The sequence below is a fragment of the Podarcis gaigeae genome (assembly GCF_964106915.1).
Source record: "Podarcis gaigeae genome assembly, chromosome: 5".
In the NCBI taxonomy this organism is placed as follows: Eukaryota; Metazoa; Chordata; class Lepidosauria; order Squamata; family Lacertidae; genus Podarcis; species Podarcis gaigeae.
The window spans coordinates 4,488,863-4,512,905 of record NC_139681.1 but is presented as its reverse complement, the minus strand read 5'-3'; the positions used below and the strand labels follow the sequence as shown (position 1 = coordinate 4,512,905).

The following is a 24,043-nucleotide window of genomic DNA, read 5'->3' as shown; positions in this document are numbered from 1 at the left end:
TCCCAGCTTCCCTCTGCTATCTGTGCTGTCTCTCTAAAATCCTTACTACTTCCCAAAACACCCTCTCCCTTTCTCTGGAAAATAGCTGGGATTGACAGAAGAGAGGAGATAGGTTTGACTCTGTCCTCCCCACTTCATGTGCGCGGGGCACTGACCAGAAGAATGCTGCACTACAAAATCAAAGGACCTTTGGCCCATTGGCTGCACAGCTTGCCTGGGAGATGAAGATAAAGGGGAAGCAACAAGCCTTCTCAATCTCTTCTCCCTGTGTTATCCTGCTGCTTGGGCAGGTGGACAGTGAGATCTTTCAGGAATGGGGAGGGCTGGTGGCGATGGGGAAGTTCATTTTGTCAAACCATGGATTACATTGACTTAAAATAATTTTTCTTCAAATTTTTTTTTTTGGGGGGAACTTGGCTCATTACGGGTTGTTGTTATTATTACTTATTTTATTTATTGATCATCTTACAAAAATAATCTCAAAGCAACACACAAAGTAGAAGAATCCATACAACACAGCTCAAGGAAATAAAACATTCAAATCATCAATAACAAACTAAAAGCAATGATCACCATAGATCATTATAAGATTATAACAAAACTCCTAGTTGATCTACAGCTAGTTTGGGAGAGCTCACCCATCAGTACTTTGCATCCAACAAAGCAGTAATAGATTTTGGAATGATGTCCTTTGCCCATGTTGTGCGCTGCTGACCATTCAAAAGTTGTAAATTTTAATATACAACTGCAGCTGCCCCTGCTTCTCCTGTCACCCTCCGTCCTCTGCCCAAGAGCTTGCAATTAACCTCTTCCTGCTTTTTATAAAACGTAGGGCTGCTGGGAAGGCTGTGATCAGGAAAGATAGGGTGCCTAAGTGCTAAGGCGACCTTTCTGGTGTAGGTGTAATAAATCAAAGCTGGGAATCATTTTGAGTAAAATAAGTACTAAAATTTGGGTTTTCAGAACCTTGGCAGCATTTTGTTTATTCTTGAAAAACATGATGAACAATAAGCTGAATGGGGCCCTTGAAATGTGGTAATATCCTACTTTTGTTGCTCCACTAATATGGACCACAGTATCTCACAATGCTGAAATCCTCACTATAAAGTGCACACTAGTTTGAAAATTGGAATACTATGTTTTAGCTGGCACATAAAATTTCCTCCTAATCCATTTCATATTCCTTAATTTGTAAAATAAATGTTCAAAATGAATAAACAAAGCAATTATCAGCTATAAGCTATAGACAGACACATGCCCATTAGACTGAAACCATCAAATTAAAGAATGAAGTGAAAAATGAAAAACAGAACTCACACTCACAAAGTTACTGGTGAAGAAGTTAGGGATATAAAGAAGATGCAGTTACACAAAAAAATCAGAAAAATGGCTAATTATATTTTGCTCTAGTTATAGATGTATATACACCTGCCAACTGAGGATTAAATTTCAAGCATCTGGTGAATTGGATTTTAGTCCCCAAAAGCTTATGCTACAATAAAAACAAGAAATACAGCAGATTTATAAAGATAATACTAAAACATGTTGGATGTATGGGCAGTGGAGCTGAGAAGACTCAGAGCTGGTGTCAGGTGAGCTTCTTTGGAGAAGGAATTCTATATATGAGCTTTTACAAATGAGAAAACCCTGTTCCCAGTCACTATTCCTCTGCCATCAGATGGTGCGTGGACCTGAATGTAGACTTCTGATGATAAATGAGGGACTCAGGCAGGTATCTGTGAAAATGGCAGTCCCTTGGGTCCCTTGACTATATTCTCTACTCATTCCCAGCCTAACTGGACTCTGGTAACTCTTCAAATGCAACCCCATGTATAACACTTTGTAGTAATCAAGTTGGGAGGTTAACAGGTCATGGGCCACTGTGACCATGGTAGCTCATAAAGGGGTTGCAACTTATGTATCATCCTTACGTGAACCACCAAGCATTGAACCTAATATTTTAGAAGGTTTGCAACTTCATTCAGAATAGATTGTAGATGTTTCACCTAACCAGGGAGCTGATGTTCAATGTCTCACCTGCACTAAACTTCATTTTATTGGCCCTCATCAAATCCATTACTGCTTTCAGATGTTGTTTCAGCATGTCCTCTATCTCACTTGAGTCACAACAAAAAGGAGCTGGGTGCCATCAGCATACTGATGGTTCCTCACTCCAAATCTTCATACAATCTTACTCAGCAGCATCAAATAGATGCTATGGGAGACAAGATGGAACCTTTGGGATCCAACAGCATAAACACCAAGGAGCCAAACTGCGATTTCCCACTACCACTTTCTGAGCTGGCTAACAATCTACAGTTTCCCCAACCCACATTCTTCTTTGGATCCTATATTACAAGTATTCTTCTCTCTCTTATTACACCAAAAACATAGGCAGAACACCATAAAGAGAGTCAGAAACGGTTTACTAGGGCATTGAGGGCTTCTTTTAACCTGATCATATTAGGAAATATATCAAAGGGTAAGAGCTTTCAAATTTTATATATTAGGCTAATCACTGTGCCCTGTTATTTATTAATAATTTGCACTATTTGATTTAGCATCTGAAAAGCTAATTTAGACATGCCTAAATGGGCACCCAGTCAATTTTCTTTGAAAGGCAGGCTCTTTTTCTATGTTAAGAACTGGTTTCCAAACTCCTGTAAGTTTCAAAACTGGTTTGTCATGCAGTAAAGTACTTCTGCTGCTCAAGAAAAACTTGCCTGTTAGGCAGAGAAACAGTTGCGTATTTCTTTACATCCTGGTCTTGGAAATTAATTCAAAATCATTGGAAATAATACACAAGACTTTCTAGTACAGAAGGATTTTCAATATTTGTAGTAATTGCCATGCCATGTCTGTTATGTTATGCTTAAGTGATGGGAAATTGTATGTTATCTTTCTAATTCATAAAAGAAGCCCAAATGCAAAAGCAATTTACCTTGCAAAAGAATGCTTTCAGAGTACTCTGAAACGGCAAAAGTATTCTGCATAATTTAACTTTAGATCCTAAGACTGCACTCCACCAACCAGTCTATACTGGAGTAGCTATGGATTCGTGTTAGTAGGATTTTAGGGCAACCACATTCTACTGACTTATTTGATTGGAATATCCCATCCTGCTTACTCCAGTCCAGTGATTTACTTCAGATAGAGTAGCTTACTCACTTTGAATGGCTTCTCCATGCATTTGATTAGGAGCCTAAGAAGCTGCTGCCTTATACCAGGACAGAATGTACTTGTCCATTTAGATAAATATTTTCTACTTAGGAAAAGGTATTTCATATCAGCTGTTACTAGTTCCTTTTAGCTAGAGATGCCAAAGACTGAACATAGGATCTTCTGAATGTGGGATGCAAAGCTCTGCTGCTGTGTTTTTATTTATTCATTAACCTTGTAGGCTGTACTTCATTTCAAAAGAATCAGAGCCATTTCCAATGGACTATAAAACAATACGTTATACAAAGAAACAACAAACATATAAAACTGTTAATTTTAAAACCATCAACGATGACAGCAGTGGTTTGACACATCTCAAGACCTCAAATTGTCTAGATTTCATTCACTAAATTCCTGGGAGAACAGATGGATTTTAACCTAAGGTTACCAGACATCCCCGTTTCCTGGGGACAGTCTCCGGATTTACAAATCAGTCCCCATACAAAATCCATTGAAGTTGAAAAGTCTCCCCGAATTCACTGAAAAAAATCTGGTAACCTTATTTTAACCTGATGCCTGAATTCCATCAAAGCTGGGTCATTCTATGCCTACTGAGGGAGAGAGTTCTAGTTGGGGGTTTTATTATGGATAAGGACTGATCCCGTATTGCCACTTGCCGTGCAACAGCTGACAACAAAATGGGTGACCTCTGCCAACCTCAGAGTCCAAATTGGCTGATATAGGAAGAGGTGTGGCCAGGCTATCTTGGTCTGGGAACAACCACAGCTAATACACAGTGGAAATAGTCACTCATTGCAAGTTCAGAGCCTCAAGTTCAGCACTGAATCTGACACTTGAGGGTAAGTGTGACTTGAGCCTCTTGGGCTTTCTGATCAGAAGGTTGGCAGTTCAAATCCGCATGATTGGGTGAGCTGTCATTGCTCTTTCTCAGCTGCTTCTAACCTAGCAGTTTGAAAGCATACCAGTGCAAGTAGATAAATAGGTACCGCTGCGGTGGGAAGGTAAACAGTGTTTCTGTCCTCTGGCTTCTGTAATGGTGTTCCGTTGCACCGGAAGAGGTTTAGTCATGTTGGCCATGTCTGTGGACAAATGCTGGCTCCCTCAGCCTGAAGTGAGATGAGCACTACAACCCCATAGTCACCGTTGACTGGACTTAACTGTCCAGGGGTTCTTTACCTTTAGCTTTACCATTCACCCAGAGGCAGGGAAACCACCCGTGCCTCTGTCTTGTGAGGATATGGCTTCAGTTTATTGGCCCTCTTCCAACTCATTACTGTTTCCATAGACCAGTGCCTCCCAAGATGTCAAATACTGGGGACCAGGGCTCCAAGCAAGAAACTATTTGTGCATCTGAACATCTGTGAATGAGAACTACTGAACAGCAAGTTCTTCTGTGGTTGAGCAAGCATAAATATTTATAATATTATGGCCTAATATTTAGTTTGGGGAAAATAATCAGGTCATTTTCTATAATGTAAGGCTTACTGACTTGCCAATAGGTATGGAGAAGCTTGAAAAAAGCTGTGCTGCAAACTCATCAAAAATAGAGTTGTTAATTGAACAGCTGATGGACCTATAACCACAACGATGCAGCTACCTCTATGATAAATGTTGCTGTACATTTAAAGTCATTTGATAATTTGCTTAAGTAACATCCATAGACAGCAGCATGACATAAATACATTATTTGAAGCAACAACTATATCCAGCTTACAGGTTTTAGTTTAGTAGATTTAGTAGGTTTAGATGAGCTGGAAATAATTTAGAAATCACAGTGGAAATGGAATTGTTCATGCAAGTTTAGTACAGTGGTACCTCTGTTTACGTACTTAATTCATTCTGGAGGTCCGTTCTTAACCTGAAACTGTTCTTAATCTGAAGCACCACTTTAGCTAATGGGGCCACCTACTGCTGCTGCGCCGCTGCTGCACGATTTCTGTTCTCATCCTGAAGCAAAGTTCTTAACCTGAAGTAATATTTCTGGGTTAGTGGAGTCTGTAACCTGAAGCATATGTAACCTGAGGTACTACTGTATTGAATTTTCTTCTATATTTTATAAGGATACTAGTTTGAAGCTTGTTAACAGCTATAGCACTTGTGTGATATTAGCAGCTCATGTTGGTGTCAACATATATATGAAAAGGAGACAAGTCTTTTCAAACTGCAATTGAAATTATATATAAATTTCAAGAAGAGTTTTGAATAAATCTAATTATATCATAAGGGCAGAAAATCCTGATGTGCAGTAAAGAATAGAGATGAAAGAGAGTGGGCTTTTTTATTTTTAAAAAGTACATATGTCCAGGTTATATTAAAGATAGATTTATTAGCTATCATTTCAAAATAAATATTCATGTAGATGAGTAATTTTGATAGGATTTCAGGGTAGGGGGATCCATTTTAGCTTGGATGGAAAAATAGGTGTCTGGGGGGGGAGGGGAATGGGTAAGAATGGATATTTACCGAAGTACTATACTAATGTATATTGACAGTTAGGGCCACGTGAGATGTGATAGATGAGTTTTGTGTGTTTAAGTAATGAAATGTCATAAACACACTAGGAGCAGGTATTTCAGTAGCAAAATATGTACCTGAGTAATTAACTTTTAATTTGCAATGAATTATAACTTTTAATTATGGTAAATAAAATTTCTACAAATGTGCAAAAATCACTGAACAATTCTTCACTTTGGTTATATCATAAGGGCAGAAAATCCTGATGTGCAGTAAATATATAAAAAATAAAGAAGCAAATATTTAAAGGGTTTGACTTGCCAAGCACTTGAAGAAGTGCAACCCGTATTGGTTTCCTAGGTATAACCACTATGAGTTTCATCTTTGGACTTCCTTTAGAATGATTGGCAACATCGGTGGCATAATTTGAATATGCATACTTCATTTTGAGGTTTCTAAAAATAAGTGTAACAATAAAGGGTTTATTGTGTTTTCTCCCTACCATTTAGGCAGCCTACCATATGAATACAAGATTGTGATAGCAGGCAATCATGAACTGACGTTTGACCAAGAGTTCATGGCGGACTTAATCAAGCAGGACTTTTACTACTTTCCCTCTGTATCCAAGCTGAAGCCAGAAAGCTACGAAAATGTGCAGTCTCTCTTAACAAATTGCATATACCTTCAAGATTCAGAAGTGACAGTAAGGGGCTTCAGGATATATGGCTCCCCTTGGTAAGTATTTAAAAACTTAACAGAATTGATTCATTCTAAAAATTGTGCTCATTTTGATGGTTATACAACAGGAAAAAATGGAAACCCGGGGTTTTTTTACACCCAGAACTTACTGTGTGGTGAATTCCGGCACCCCTTTGTTGCGTTCCGACACCTTTTTAGTGTTGCTGCAGGAATGGCTCTCATAGCTGCATGCTGGAGACATCTCATAGCGGCATGCAGTAGGTTGCTGCGATCTGGGCAGCAGTGCAACTCTTTTTCTTGGGAGTTCCTGAACCTCATTTTCTAGGAAAAAAGCACTGTAGAAACCATTCCATATATTTTATAATAAGGTTTCAACAGTTAAATGATTTATAAATTAGATGAATTAAGAACTTTTGATCAACTAAAAAGTGTCTTCAATTTATCAGGGAGCAGATTATAAATATTTGAATACAGGTCCTTATAAAAACTCTGTATAGCATGGAAGGTTATACATATTCTGCCTTCCCTCATACACAAGAGGAGGCATGGTAGATGTGTTGAAACCCAGAATAATTCCTGGCATTTTCAGATAGGGCTTTGATCGGAGGCAGGGAAGCCTTTTCCTTACTGGCAGACCCCATCTTATATAAGATCTCCTATAAAAACAAAAGAATGATGATAGGTTGCCACCAGACACAGTCAATCTCCTGCCATATCCAACGACTGATCAGTTGCCAGAGAAGCTTCTATACCCTGCTGCCAAGGGTTCCTCCCTTCAACCCAGTTTGAAGTCTATGGGAACCTGAGAGCAAAAGAAGCAGGAAAAGATTGATGTTTTGTCCAGCCATGAGATGTGCTTTATCTGTAATGGCACCGGTCTCTGTGGCCAATCAGGAATTTACTTTGAGCCTAGTTATTATGGGTGCCACCCTGGGTGCCTTCAGGAAGGATATGAATTGAATAAATAATAATGAAAACTAATAGGTAAAGGTAAAGGGACCCCTGACCATTAGGTCTAGTCGCAGATGACTCTGGGGTTGCGGCACTCATCTCGCTTTATTGGCCGAGGGAGCTGGGGTACAGCTTCCGGGTCATGTGGCCAGCATGACTAAGCCGCTTCTGGCAAACCAGAGCAGTGCATGGAAACGCCGTTTACCTTCCCGCCAGAGTGGTACCTATTTATTTACTTGCACTTTGATGTGCTTTCCAACTGCTAGGTTGGCAGGAGCAGGGACCGAGCCACGGGCGCTCACCCTGTCGCAGGGATTCGAACCACCGACCTTCTGATCGGCAAGCCTTAGGCTCAGTGGTTTAGACCACAGCGACACCCACGACCCTTCTAACTAATAGGCACCTACAAGTAAAAAAAAGCTAATCAGTTCTGGCCAGTTAATCTTTGTGAAAAGAGGCTTAACTTGAGGGTGTATGTTCAGAAATACAGTGGAACCTTGGTTCTCGAACTTAATCTGTTATGGAAGTTAGTTTGACTCCCAAAATGTTCGAAAGCCAAGGTGCGGCTTCCGATTGGCACAGGCGCCCTGAATCAATAGCCAACAGCCACATCAGATGTTCAGTTTGCGAAAAACGTTTGAAAATGGGAATACTTACTTACCACCGGATTTTTGCCGTTCAGGAGCCAATTTGTTCGTCAACTAAGCCCTTTGAGAACCAAGATTCCACTGTAACTACTAATCCAGGTTCACAGTGGAGGTGAGAAATCCTGGACGCTCCGGGTGGCGGTGTTGAGCTACTTTGGAGGATGTGGAACTCATCCTATTGGCTATAAGTCCTGGAAGACCAACTCCCTTCATTGCAGGCCTTTTCCCACCTGACCTGGGAGGGCGGGGCCCTGACTAATTCCAGCTACAAAAGTTGAGGCTGCTGAACAAACTCTTGGACTGGGGTGTTGTTTAGGATGTTTTGTTGCAATGGTGGTGGGAGGCTGTTTCTGTTATTGATAGCAAATTTTTGTATTGCTATTTTAGCTTTCTTATTTATATGGAAATTGTTCAGTATGTATATATAGAGAGAGAGCAAGCTGCCTTGAGCATGGTTTTAACTTTCAAAAGGCGACATAAAAAAAAATATGATTGCTTGCTCATGGGTCTGAGGAGAACTCCTGTATGAAATTCTGCAGAGTTGTGTTTGATTCCAACATTTCATGGTGTGAGTCAATGGCTACATAAGAAATTTGAGACGGGTAGCCCTGATAGTTACAATGAACAAATAAGAGTCTTCAGACACCTTTAAGACCAAAAGATTTATTATAGCATAAGCCTTTATAGGCTACAGCCCATGTCATCAGAAATGTGAAATATTATTCTTGGAGCAAAAGTTGGCATGATGCCAGAGATGTATGTGAAAGACATCTCCCCAAATCATCACTTTTGTCTTACTCTTTTGATTAAAAGCAGCTGCAGGTTATGGAGAGCCAATGTGGAAAAGGGAGGGATATCCAACTCTTCCCTTTATGTTGACACCCTGATGCAAATCCCCATTCCAAAGCCAGTATTAGTTGTGGAATGGAAAACATGCAGAAAATGTATTTCCCTATGTTTTTTCCCCCCAGTCTTGATGGAGGGTGTGAATTAAGGAATTAAGCTTATTGAGGGCCAATGTTTTTAAAAAACCATTGGAAGAGAAATTGTTTGATATATGTGACAATAGAACATAGTGATGGGGGATTTCAATGGAGTGGTTTCACTTGATGAAGCATCAAGAGAAGTATAGTGTCCAGATCAAGGGAAGTAATAGACTCCAGACCACACCTGGAGTCCTACGTCCAGTTCTGGGCACCACAATTTAGGAAGGATGTTGACAAACTGGAATGTGTGCAGAGTAGTTGGATCAAGGGTCTGGATGATCTAGGGTCTGGAAACCAAAGGTTTGGAAACCAAGCCTTATGAAGAATGGTTGAAGGAGCTGGGTATGTTTAACCTGGAAAAGAGGAAAAGAGGAGATATGATAGCCATTTTCAAATATCTTAAGGGGTATCACATGGAAGATGGAGAAGTCTGTTTTCTCCTGCTTTGGAGGGTAGAACTCGAACCCATGGCAAAATTTCTGACAGTAAGAGCTGTTCGGCAGTGGAATGGTCTCTCTTGGGAGGTTATGGACCCTCTTTCCTTGAAGGTTTTTGAGCAGAGGTTGAATGGCCATTTCTCATGGATGTTTTAGCTGAGATTCCTGCATTGCAGGGGGTTTTACCAAATGACCCTCAATGTCCCTTCCAACTCTACAATTGTATAAGATGTATCCAGCCACGGTGATGCAGGAACTCTTCTTCTTCTTTGCCGAAATAGCAAAGATACTCGTAGCCAAGTAAGATTGACTTCCATGAACACGGTCTTAACAGTGAGTCCGTAAGTGACTGTTGAGGCCAATTCTGGATCCACAAATCCTTCCACAATGGGGACATAGGTTTTCAGCGGGGAGTTGATCATGGTGAGGGTTTGCCAAGCATGCCTTCCTCTTAGCACGTTTCTCCCTTTTGTCCTGAGTTTGAGCGTCTTCAAAGTTCATGACACCTTTGGTAAAGGCTGTTCTCCAGTTGGAGCACTTGTAGGCCAGTATTTCGCAATTGTCTGTGTTTGTGCTACAATTTTAAAGATTTGCATTGAGAGAGTCTTTAAACCTCTTTTGTTGACCATCAGCATTACACTTTCCATTTTTAAGTTGGGAATAGAGTAGTTGCTTTGGAAGACGATAATTGGGCATCCGAACAACATGAGCAGTACAACAAAACTGATGTTGAAGAATCATTGCTTCAACACTAGTGATCTTTGCTTCTTCCAGTACACTAGTTCGCCTATCTTCCCAAGTGATATGTAAAATTTTTCAGAGACACTATTGATGGAATCTTTCAAGGAGTTGGAGATGGCATTTATAGGTGGTCCATGTTTCACAAGCACACAGTAAGGTTGGTAGTACAATAGCTTTGCAATCAAGTATTTTGGTTTCCCTGCAAATGTCCTGGTGCTCAAACACTCTGCCCTTCAGTCGGGAGAAAGCTGCACTCGCAGTGCTCAGGTGATGCTGGATTTTGGCATCAATGTTGGCCCTTGTGGAAAGATAGCTGCCCAGGTAGCAAAAGTGATTGACACTTTCCAACGTTACACCATTGAGTTGGTTTTGTGGTGCTGCAGAGAGGTTGTTTTGTGCTTGTTGGTGCAGCACTTTGGTTTTTTGGATGTTGAGTGAAGGCCAAGCTTTTCTGCAAAGATATTTTGGGTGGTTTGAAGGTCATCCTCCGAGTGTGCACACACGTTGTCATCAGCATACTTATGCTCTATGACGGAAGTTATGGTAACGTTACTCTTTGCTTTCAGCCTACTCAGATTAAAGAGCTTTCCATCTCTTCAATATATGATTTCTACTCCGGTGGGGAGTTTCCTTCAACAATGTGTAGGATCATGGAGATGAAAATAATAAATAGAATTGGGATGATAACACAACCCTGTTTATCACCTGATCCACTGTGAATGGTTCACTGAGAGCCATTGTTATCTGTGATTGTTGCTGTCATATTATCATGGAGGAGCTGAAGGATGTTTACAAATTTATCTGGGCACCAATTTTCATAAAGACAGTCCACAGGGCATTACGATTTACTAAGGACTTAGGTCAGTAAACACCATATACAGGAGTTGGTTTTGCTCTCTGCATTTTACTTGAAACATTCAAGCGGTGAAAATCATGTCCACTGTCCCCCTAGAAGGTCTAAAACCATTTGGAAATTCAGGAAGGGTAGTCTCAGATATTGTGAGGTGACGGTTTGCTAAGATCCTTGCAAGAATTTTGCTGGCTGCAGCTAATAAAGAGATACCTTGATAGCTTCTGCAATCCATTCTTTCACCTTTTTTTAAAAAAGATAATTTTGGCATCCCTAAAAAGATCTCTGGGATATCTCTCTCCCAGATTTTTTCGATCAGCTTGTGAAGTTGTGTAAGTTCAATTCCACCCACGTTGAAGACTTCGGCAGGTATCTTATCAGGTTCGCTGGCTTTGTTGTTTTTCATTTGCTTAATAGATCTCCCAGTTTTGGAGATACTGCAGGCTCATTTCTAATTTGTTTTTGTGGGATTTGTGAGAAGACCTCAGCAGCTATGGGGGAGTTGTGGTTAAGGAGATGCTGACAATGTTCTTTCCAGTGCAGTGCAATAGCTTCTTTATCTTTTAGAAGTGTGGTACTGTCTGTTTAGCCATGATTTGTTGGCCCATAGATAGTCTTTGTGACTTTAAAGAAACTCTGTGCATTATGAGTGTCGGCTAAGTGTTGGATCTCTTGAGCTTTTTTTACCCACCAGGTGTTTTTCCATTCTCTGGTTCTTCTTTGAACCTTAGCCTTAGCGTTGGCACAAAGTTTTTTCTTAGTGGCACAATTTCTATCTCTTTGCCAGATCTGAAAGGCCTTCCTTTTCTTGTCAGTCATGCATTCAGTCTCACTGTCTTTCTCGTCAGACCAGTCCTGAGGTATAATCTTCATAGCCATCGTGGAATTGGTGATCTGTCCAGCAGTCGTTGGCACTTGGCATAGTTCTGGTAAGGAGCACATCACAGTGCTCTTCAGCTCATACAGTTTACATAGCCTAATTGTTTTTCACAACCACTGGGTGATAACCTCACCAAAGTGGATTTTGTTTTTTGTGATTTTGTTTCTATGTGTTCTGTAGGATTGGAATGTCCCAATTTTTCATAAAGAAGATGTGTATTCCACAGTTGCATTGAAATGCAAAAAAGTACAGAATATGATAATACTGTGTGTGAAGACTGTTATGTGCTTTGTGTGTGTGGGGGGGGTCAACTTCTGTTTTAAAACAATAAGATTTCTAGTACTGCAATATATGGCTGCTAAAATAGAAGTGAAAGCATTTGCAAAACATCTGGTAAAATATCAGAAGCCAGTATTGTGGTTACATAACATTTTCCGTTGGTCTTCAGGTAGTACTTTGGTGCCTTGCCAAACTTCTTATCTCATCCCTGGTGAAATCAGGAAAATTTGTTTTATTTATACAGGTTGCAGAATGCAGCTTTTTCTTTGCCATTTTGGTAGTTTTAGTACAGTATACAGGGAATACTGGGTGTGCATAATCAAGGTGTATACTTGGAAGTTCAATAAACCCACAGTAAACTTTGTTACAATTTTAACCTTTAAAAAATATATATACTGAGGTGTCTGGTTTACGGTTCTATATTGTTGTTCTTTACAAGTCACATAAGTCTGGTATATAGGAAGCAAGTTGTCAGACCTAATGCACATACCTCAGTGTGAATTTTCACAGTGTGAGTAAACTGTGAAATATATTGCAATTTTTTTATAATGAAAATTGGCATTCACCAGCTTGATGCTTGTATTGGTGTTAATCCTCCCCACCTGCTGATTGTTGTGCATTTATCTAAATTTAAAACCACATTTCACTTGAAATGCACCCATTTATCTCCAATATCCAAATGGTTTTGTATTTTCTGCCTATCCACCTGCTGTTTTCAGTTTGATCTTCCAAGTTAATTTTGTATCTGTTATACATACAGCCAATACAAAACTAAGATTGGCTTCTACAATTACGAAGTAAATAACTACCATTCCCAATAGTATTTTTTTCTGTGGCATACCACTTTTGGCATCTATTACTAATTTGTAAATCTAATGTAAACATAGTAATTATCCTTTGACAATATTTCTGGACTCTTTCTTGGTATCTTCACAGTCGAAACATAGAATCATGGGTGTAGATACAAAAAAGACCTGCATTGCAGGTACAAGGAAGGAAAAGTAGTGGTGTTCTTAAATAATATATTCTGCACTGCGGAAACAGTAGATGATGTTATACAATAGCAAACACTTCCACAAATTGCAGAGAGATCCTGCTGAAGCAGAACCTTGCTCTTTTTAGTGGCAGCTGCTGTGCCCAAATAGCTAAATGAACTGGACTTCCCTCCTCCTGACAGGTTCTGTTCAGTGTATTGCTGTCATTGCCCAAACAAATAGATATTTGCTTAATCAGTAATACTTAATCTTTGGAATAAGAATGTGGTAAGATGCGAGACTCAGGTCATTGTTTTCTGGAAGCTCCTCACCCCTCTTGATTTATCTGGACTACCAGGCAAAGGGCAAGTGCTAGGAAGAGGTTTTCAAACACCTGCCTCTTCTTACTGCATGAAGGAGATTGCTGCCTCTTTCCAGATGCTGTTTTGGATGAGTCATTAGGCAATGTGTTAAAGGTAAAGGGACCCCTGACCATTAGGTCCAGTCGTGGCCGATTCTGGGGTTGCGACGCTCATCTCGCTTCATTGGCCGAGGGAGCCGGCGTACATGTGGCAAGCATGACTAAGCCACTTCTAGCGAACCAGAGCAGCGCACGGAAACACCATTTACCTTCCCGCCAGAGTGGTACCTACCGGTATTTATCTATTTGCACTGTGACGTGCTTTCGAACTGCTAGGTTGGCAGGAGCAGGGACTAAGCAACGGGAGCTCACCCCGTCACGGGGATTCGAACCGCCGACCTTCTGGTCGGCAAGTCCTAGGCTCTGTGGTTTAACCCATAGCACCACCTAGGCAATGTGTTAAGGAGTAGTAAATTGTTCCCTTGTAGGTTTTCATATATAGGATTGTAGCTTTCCACCATATAACTATGGTTTCATTGTTGCTTTCCAAAAGTGATTCTGGAAGTTAGTCATCCTCATAAAGCCTCAAAAGATCAGAATTATAATGTGGTGGGTTGATGCAAAGATATACCCTGCATTTCTCTTATGTGCTATCCATTCTTCTCAGAAGGAAACGAGCTTTCACGAAATAAAATATTTTAAGAGGTGAGAAAACAATTGAACACTCTCTTCCTTGATAAGATTGATGTAGAGTTTCTTCTAAATTTGCTGACTGAACAGGGTATTTGATGAGGGAAAGTGTGCAATTATTCCATTGCACAAGTGAGGTTTAAATAAGCTGTCAAAGAAAACTGGATTCAGATCTTTACTCCTCCTACCAGTTGATATATGTGATATATCCTTTTCTAATTGGGTTGCACAAACATCATCCCAACAGTTGCACAAGAGCACATCTGGATAAGGCATCTGGTCTTTTGCCTATGTTTTCCCAGCTGTTACTGTGCTCTTTCACATATACCGTATAATTAGCGAGCTTGCTAATCACATTTATCGACCAGCAGCACAGCCTCAGAATTTGAAAAAGTGTTCCTGTGATCACTGAAATTGACATCCAATAACTGATCACCAGGTTGTGAACCAGGATTGCTCATGGAATCTAGAACTCCAGATTGGCTGGAATGAGTCACATGATCATAAACACAATGTTTGAACCTGAGTTGTGTTAGGATAATCTGACCACTGCAGTCTCTATATTACTTACAGCAACAGGGACTTCCGGGTCGGCGCCATCGCCGAATGGCGGGCTCCCTCCGAGCTCCGGAGGGAGCCGGCTTGGCAGGGGCTGGGTCCTACCGCACCGGCGATGCGGGGACCCTTAAAAACCACGGCCAGAGTGAGGCCGTGGACATGGAGACTCGGCTGGCACCGTTAGCGCTCTCCCGACTCGTGAAGGAGCCTTTTTAAAGGCTACGGATCGGGTGCCGGGGAGAAGCGTGGTGCTTTGAGTTCTCTGCTATCCCTGCCGAGCGCAGCCGCATGCCATCCGGCGGAGAACGCTGACTTCTTCTATTGAAAATTCGGCTCTAAAGAAGAACCCGTGAGTAATTGGAATATGGACTAAAAAAAAGGGGATAAATTTTTAAAATTCGGAGCGAATGGGGGAGGCGGAAAAAAGGAAGTCAACCCACCCCTAAATTGTAGAAGAGCCAAAACAAAGGACTGGACAACTAAGATCGAGTGTAACCTTATCTTGCCGAATTAGCAACTTCGCGAGGGAAAATTATAAGATTGAGCTGGAGGAGAAAAGTGGAATTGTTTTTAAAAAAGCAACCCCCCCAGAATCCCTGGAGCGATTCGTGAAACTGCCTGGAGAAAAGTGACAGAGGTTTTGACAGCTGTCAAAGAGCTGTCAAAAAGGAAGATTAAATAGAGACTTTGTTATGAGGACTTTGCCGGTTATATTTGTTATAAATTGAATACAAACTGTTTTAAATATCGGTCAACAAGCTACTTGGTCTGGTGGATGTGATTCTGGAAGGGAACTTTGTTACTGTAATCCACCTAGAGGAGCCGAGGGATATTGCATGTGTTTTTCACAGGAAATCTGAACAGTTGAATGGAACTTTTAATCTCCTGGGAAACTGCAGGAATGGAACATTATTTTGTCTACAGAGGTCTACACACTACAGGAAACAATGGAACTATTTGTTGGAAAATGAAAGGAACATGATGCAATGCTTTGCTCCATGAATAACAAGCCTCTGCAGAGACACTAGAAACTTTTGGAAAAAGAACATTTCTGTGGGAGAACAGAGAAATAAAAAGGAGGAGAATGATTGACAAGAACAAGGAAATAACAAGAACTGGACAGAACTGGGGGAACATTTGGGATATTCAGGTTTGACAAGCTTATGGATACAAAATTGGAGTTTTTACTCCTGGATATAAAAACCTGGATAGAAGAAATGGGCCCTTATTTGATAGACTCCTTCTACGATTGGACATCCGTAATTAAAGACTGGCAAAGAACCTGAGGGACATAGTGTAATGTGGGAACTCCAGGAAGATATTAGAAGTGGAGGGATAGGTGAAACGCAAAGGGGAAAGAGGGGAGGGAAAATTGGAATCCAAAGGCTGTAAAATTACTATTCATATTTATCTTACTTCCATCTGTACTATGTTTGAAAGGGGGAAACTCGTGGAAGGGTATAGATCGACCTTAGGGGATGAGAATTTGGATAAATTGGGTTATTGATGAAGAGTGTAATTTGGGGATAAGAACTTGTTGAATTTAATTGCTTATTTGGAAGATTTGGAACACAAGAGGGGGTAGGGAGGGGAAGTCCTAGTTATTGGCAAAAAGTTTATAGATTGGATTTAATTTGTTTCGATTTGTTTTAATTTGGAAAACCTTAATAAAAATTATTATAAAAAAAAATATATATTACTTACAGCAACTACCAATCCACAGTGTCACCTCATATTCCAGTTATTTCATTCATTCCTCTCCTACTGATGATACTTCTCAGAGCTTCTTTCATTGTTTCTCTTTCACTTTTCTCCATAAGTAAAATACAATGCATAAGTAAAATACTATTCAACATCAAGATTGATAGGTTTACAGTGGTACCTCGGGTTACATATGCTTCAGGTTACATACGCTTCAGGCTACAGACTCCACTAACCCAGAAATAGTGCCTCAGGTTAAGAACTTTGCTTCAGGATGAGAACAGAAATCGTGCTCCAGCGGCGCGGCAGCAGCAGGAAGCCCCATTAGCTAAAGTGGTGCTTCAGGTTAAGAACAGGTTAAGAACAGACCTCCAGAACGAATTAAGTACTTAACCCGAGGTACCACTGTCGTTTCTCAGACACTGTGCAGATTTTAACTATTGTCAAAGTGCATATCAATTGAAATAAAATACTTATTTAATTCAATGTAACTTATTTAAATATTAGTGTCCACTCCTATGTTGAGAAATTCAGGATTGCATTTCTGTCTTCAAATTAATGTTGAATTAATCTGAATATAGCTTTTAAACTTACATGCCTAAAAAGTCCGCTAAAGTTCTGAAATGTTTGAAAACTGAAAGCTGAAGCCTCAAAACGGAAGCCTTAATACGTAAAACTCAAAGCAGAAGCCATGTTTCCTGTTTGACTTCCGAGGCATGTTAAAAAAACAAGGCATTTACTTCTGGGTTTTGGGCATTCGAGATCCGAAACGTTTGACTACGGAGGCGTTTGAAAACTGAGGTACCACTATATTGCTATATGATGGGAGGTTGATGTCTTAAATTTGATAAGGTTTAGTTTTCTTTGGAGCATAGAGAATATACTTTATTTCAGATGTTCAGTAAATTAAAGTTAAACGTGACAGATGCTTAATCTTTTCTTAAAAATACAGAATTGATCAGCATGTTAAAAAAAATTATTTTAGCATTCAACAGGCACCGTTTTTATTAGAGCATTGAACTGACATTTTATTTTTTTTTTCCAAAATTTTTATTAGTTTTCACAATATTATAAACAAACAAACACACACACACGACAAACAAACATAAATCATAGCCTTATTGGAAATTACAGTTATTAACTTTGTTAAGTGACTTCCTCGCTTCCCCTTGGTTGAATTTCATTGCATTTCCTTTTAAAGGTTTTCCAAATCCCAATTTTTATGAAATTTAACTTAAACATTAACATCCTTAGATCTTCACCTTATGGAATTAAACATACAGTATTAATTCATCACTTAACATAAATAAAATCCTAAGCCCATTAAGTATTTTCAGTTAGTTTAACTTAACAAATGTAACTAAATAATCATTAAATTTAATCCACTCTTCCTGATACTCCTCCTCCTTCGGGTCGCGGACTCTTCCGGTTAGGTCAGCTAGCACCGAAAAATCCATCATCTTCATCTGCTATTCTTCTATTGCTGGTAATTCTTGGGTTTTCCACTTTTTAGCTAACAAAATACGAGCAGCAGTTGTGGCATACAAAAATAATTTAACATCTTTCTTGGGCAATTCCAAACCTGTTATTCCAAGAAGAAAGGCCTCTGGTTTCTTTATAAATGTATATTTCAACATTTTTTTTTCAATTCATTATAAATCTTTTCCCAGACGTCTTTCACCTTGGGACAGGTCCACCACATATGATAAAAGGTTCCTTCCTTTTCTTTACATTTCCAACATATATTGTCACAATTATGATATATCTTTGCTAATTTTACGATTGAATTGACATTTTATTCCCAATGTTGTACTTACTCGGGTTCTCCATTCTAGAAGCCACCATTTCTCTTCAAAACTCTTCATTACCCTTTCAGGTATCGTTCTCAACTCTGACTCAAACATACTCCCAGCAAATCGCAGATGAAAACAGATACGTGCTTGCACCATCCCTGTTTTCACAGCATTTGCTACTTTGTGAACACCACATCCTTAATAATGGCTATAGATTACTGAAGGCTTTTCACTGCCTAGCTGTATACTGCAAATATTTACCCAGCACTAGTTTGTGTATAGGCCAGGCTAGGTCTGGGGGGAAAACATGGGTGACTATCGCAGACAAAACAAGCATGCAGTGCTTTTGCAACAATGTCATATAGATTCTCCATAAATTAATAAGTGAATGAAGAATTACAATTCCAGAGAAAGGAACTAGTGTGGAAGCAACCTAACAGTTCTGTGCCATGCACAGTTTGTGTAATTGTGTTATACTCAAGCAGCATACAGTTAAAACTTCATTCAATGTGAATGCTATCATTTCACACTCTTTTAAACAATATAATGCAAAAGTATGGACTTCATATAACTTTTTTCAACCGCGTGGGCCTTACAATAATTTATTTAATACTTGGCTATTTTGGAAATGGAAAGGAAAATAACTGATGTCCTGAGGTGTGTCTTCTGGACCTTTATGCTTTTCACTTCTCCTTTAAGGGCTCTATTCACACATATTATACACACTGTGCCTAGTAGCTGAATGTTAGAGGCAATTCCACTGAAAAGCACTGTGAATGTGATATGAAAGCTCAGTCCATGGAATACAGTGGTCATCATTTGAGGCTTCAGTCGTCAGATGATGTACATGCATTGTTAGAATTCCTGCTGCATGATTGCAGTTATGGGATTTTTGTCTATCACATGACAGTGTATATTTTGACTCCACAGAGTGGGAAGTGATGGAGACAGGATGTTTGTGTTACTGTGTTCCATAAAGTGGGACTAGTGTCCTTTGTTTTTTCTCTTTGCTGTCTAATGCTAGAGAGAGAGAGAGAGCCATGTTGCAGTGCTCCGTGTGTGTTTATATGTAAATAAAGTAGATTAGCCAAAATGCTGAGTTGCTGAGGTCTGTTATGCAACTGCGCAAACTCTGCAGATTCCGAAGTGTGCCAGTGTCTGTTGGCATCGGTCGCTGTGATGTTCCAGCAGAAGAAAGCTTTTGAAGCTCCTGAATGATCGGCCAGGAGGGAGAGAACATGCCAGTCAGGCATGTGTCTCTGCCAGGGTCCTACTCGATTGTAGGCTGAGCTCCTGACATGCATATGTGTGCCCTTTGTCTCAGAAATAATTAATGTATGCTTCCTGCACATTCTCAGGTTTTCCATATGTTGTATTTGCTTGCATGGGATTAAATGGCATCTAGTTTCTAGGAATGTGAAGTACCCCAATATGTTTCTGGAAAGTATCCAGCATTTTAGCTTGTACTAGCAGACAGAATGATCACTGTATGGCTGAACAGGTACATTTTGTTGTTGTTGGCAAAAATGGAACAAATTCAATGCAAAAATGCGAATGCAATAATACTCAAGGAGGCTGGGGCAGTGACAAGGAGGTAGGTCAGTGGGTGAACCCAAACCTGCATGAAGCTCTTGCACCATTTTAATGCTGTATGGGGCTTTGTGTAAAAAACAGCCGTGAAGTGGAATACAAACAGTGACAGATTATAGTATGTGATATAGCATGTGTCTCCTCAGCAGGTACAAAAAATGGGATGAAAAGCTCCTCCTCAGTCACAACCAGGGATGAGCATCCAGTTAAATTTAATTGTTTGTTTCCTTGCTTATTATAATGGTCATATATGAAGGAGAATTTCATAAGTATACCAGACTCTTACCTGTATGATTGTGGTATGAATTTTCTTACTTCAGCACAATGTTTTTAAATCTTTATTTGCTATACTGTAATCATAGTCAAAAATCTTTGCTTATTTTTGAAGGGTGTTAATCCTTGCATGCATGTATTATAACACGTAGTTCAGTTTTCAGTTACTTAAGAGAAAATAATTGAATTTTCAGAGTAAGTTAAAAAGTGTACTCCATTCAGCTGTCTTTTAATTTAAGGCCTGCAAAATAAGAGACCTATAATTTCACTATGGGGAATTGCTTCATTTTCAAGCAGTTCATAAAGCACAGGAATTTTAAAAAAACCAATCCCCGAAAGCATTTCTTTTTCTTTTTCTTTTTCCTCGTTTCCTTAAAAGTTTAATTTTATGAGGAACATCTGGGATTTTTTTTACGTTTTAGGTTTTTTTGTTTGTTTATGCTATAAAATAAAAACTTCTGCTACTAATTGTTCTTAATTTAATAGGGTGTCCATTCTTAAGGGGCAATCTTGCCATTGTGCATCCATGGATAAACCCCATTTACTTGCCATAAAGGCAAAAGTCACTGTACAATTACTTATATTTAAGTTCCATTCATTTCTGTGGTATATAGACATATGCAGCTGGGTTGGAGCCATTTAAACTAATGGGTTAGCTCCAGATGTGCAGTATAATTCTGCACATGTTTACTCAGATTCAAATCCCAATATGTGTGTAGAATGAGACTTACTCCCAGGTAAATGTGTATAGGATAGAAAGCTGCCTTTGATACTCCAACAATGCTTCCCTCCAGCCAATAATTTTTAATCTGAGTAGAATTCTCCCTTCTCTTCTGGCCACAGTTCTGGTCCAATGGGGTGAGGCAGACTGCCCATTTACTTAACTAATCCAAACGGCCAGATTTTGGTTGTCTCTGTAGAAATAACCAGCAGCTCACTACTATATCACCCATATATACAAATTGTGTACAAATTAGAAGGTGCATGGGAGAGCTTTTTCTGAAATATCATGTTTGTGCCATTGTTTTAGTGCACTTAATTTGTCGTTAACCAGATAAACAGAAGGTAGAAAGTCAGAAGAGGTGCTTTTTGTCATCTTTATTTTACTGAGATAGTTTCAGCTTTTAATAATTTTTGCCTACATGTTAGACATATAATATGCATGCACGTATAGACACACACACACACACACACACACGTTTCAGTTTATTATTTTCTGCTTATTTAACTGAAGCCTGCTTTGAATTAGAAAAAAAAGTTGGCAAGCAGCTAGTCCATATGGTCTAATTACTTTTGGTATTTTGGAAGGGGAAAAATGAAAGCCTTATGTGAGAAATTAAATTGAAAAGTGGATCTTATTTAGGCATTCCTTGTAAATTTTTAAAATATGTTTATTACACATATATCCTACTTTCTTTAGTCTTTTGTCCTTCTCAAATTTATCCCCCACCAGCAGGGGTTCGTGGAAATTTATCAAATTATGTAAGCCACAGAGGTTAATCTTCAGGATTCCTGTTCACACAGGGAAATTCCCATTCTACAAAGAGTCTCACACATAGCTTGTTCTTGGCTTTGTTTGTTTCAGACTGGACTGTGTTCAGACACAGTTCTTTTCTGAATTACAGCTGAAGGCACACTTTACTCTTTTACACCACAAAAGTATAAGACAGTGCGAATAAGCCATCATTAGAGGAGTCCAACCTTTGTTCTTCATGGGTATACCTAAAAAAAGCAGTGACTCATGGAGAGATGCCATGAGTGTGTGTTGGTACATACACTCATTAATAAACGGAGCTGCAGAGATGGGATTCCCACCCCCACCACCAGAACCAATGGTCCCTTTTTCTGGGAAATATTTATTTATTTAGGAGTATTTATACCCTGTCTACTAACCAACATTATAAATAGGGAGAGCACTGCAATTTCATCCATATTAAAAATGTATTTATTTGCGCATTAGCAAACCCATTTTTAAAAGAAGAAAAAAATAGCATGCAAGTCCAAGCAATAGGGGTCTCAGCCGCCTGTGTTCCAGCCAAGGCTTCACCCATCTACTATTCAGAGCTGGCTAGCTTGTGGCAGCTGAGGGGAAATGGTGCTTGCTTCTGCTCATGCTGTTTTTGCTGTGAGAATGAATGGATCTTTATTTGCGTCAGCCACCGGCCATAGCAATAAAACAACAATATGATATACAAAGAATAGAAATAAGAAGTCAATTATGTAAAATACACTTTAGGGTTTTGAACCAATAGTCAAATAGTGGATCTTATTCGAATTGCCCCAGCTAAAAACCTTGCAACCTTTGCTGTCACCTGCTCAGTTTGATCTGCCAAGAGAAAGGACACTGTGGCAGTGGTGGGGCGACCTGGAATGGACAATGAAAGAGGGGTGATAACTTCATTCCTCAGGCATTGAGAGTTTTATTGCAAGGTAAAATCTTCCTTTGTTTCCAGGCTCATAATGGTAGTTTCTCCAACTACTTTCCTCTTCCATTTCCTCCCCCTCTGAGCTTCTATGACAAATGAGTGCTTTGCTGTCACTCAAAGAGGAGTTATAATCTTCCTGCTTTTAAAAATGGTTGTATTTAAATGGGGGATAGACACTGTGGGCCACATGGTCAGCCCACAACCTGCATGTAGACCTCGTGGGGCTCCTCTGTGACATAATAATAATAATAATAATAATAATAATAATAATAATAATATAATAGCAATGTTATTATTTGTACTATGCCCATCTGACTTGGTTGCCCCAGGCACCATGGGTGGCTTCCAGCATATACAAAAACATAAATAAAACATTAAACATTAAAAACCTCCCTGCCTTCAGATATCTTCTAAAGGGTGTATAGTTACTTATCTCCTTGACATCTGATGGAATACCGTTCTGCAGGGTGGGCAGCACCATTGAGAAGGCCCTCTGCCTGCTTCCCTGTAACCTCATAGTGAGGGAACTGCCAGAAGGCCCTTGGAGGTGGACCTCAGTGTCCAGACTGGACGATGGGGGTGAAGATGCTCCTTCAGGTATACATCAAATATCTGGCACCACATATTTTGGTACCTCTAGCAACCTCCCCTCCCCACATTCAAGCTTCCCACATAGCCCAGGCACCAGACACCGCTACCTCTAGCCATGCCCATTGGTTTGTGGCTCCCAAATACTCATCCACTTGCTGTACATGACTCTCAGGGCAAAAAGTTTCCCATCCGTCTTATATGACTGCGTCTAAAGCTTTAATAGCTCTTTACCTCTTTCCCCTAATAGTCTGATGTTGCAATTGTATTTAAATTATATATTTAAATACACAACAAGATTTGACAAAGAGGTGAAGACTAAATGAAGAAAACTGGAACAGGTAGTCAACAGCGTCATCTGGATTCTCCATAAAAACTGAGTGGATGAATGATGCCAGACTACACAGCAGGGTGGTTCCTTTAGAGTAAATGAAATGCACATTTACAAGGGCAGCTGGACGTGATATAGATGCACAATATCCCACATATGTTGGGACAGCCTTTAATGTGGATACTATATTTAGCAGCTTAATCTGCCTGTTGCTCTTTCTGAATTCAGCTGTATGCTCCTGCATTATTCAGAGTAATGTGGAACTTGCTTCCAATTCGATTGACTTGTACAGAGGCATCCCAGACTACTATTCCAGTAGCAAGCTGAAGGAGGCAGTATTTCTTATGTCTCATGTCTGGACAGACACTGGTTTCCTACAACAAAACCTGTTGGTAGAGACCATCTGTACTCTGGAACAAATTGCAACAGCTCTTTCTAAGATGCCACTGGATGCTACAGTAGAGTTTAGCAGCAAACCTAGTCAGTTTAGTCAGGCCAGGTGATCTGTGTATTATTTTTTAAAAATGAATTTTATTAGGGTTTATGAAGAACAATACAAAGATTATTGTCAAAGATCTCTTTTTTTGTCCAAACTAAAACATGAATTCAGAGACTAAAAAGAGAAAGAGAAGAGGAAAAAGGAAGGGGGGAAAA

At 39.7% G+C, this 24,043-nt stretch overlaps 1 protein-coding gene across 3 annotated transcripts in view; it reads left to right on the top strand.

Annotated features, from left to right (window-relative positions):
• Positions 1-24,043, top strand: part of MPPED1 (metallophosphoesterase domain containing 1) — an 87,793-nt gene that overhangs the window by 29,348 nt on the left and 34,402 nt on the right. For all 3 annotated transcript variants that reach the window (XM_083738934.1, XM_083738935.1, XM_083738936.1), the window contains one exon: positions 6,144-6,369. In XM_083738934.1, coding sequence (XP_083595060.1) covers positions 6,144-6,369 — 226 coding nt within the window. The remainder of the gene's footprint in view (positions 1-6,143; positions 6,370-24,043) is intronic.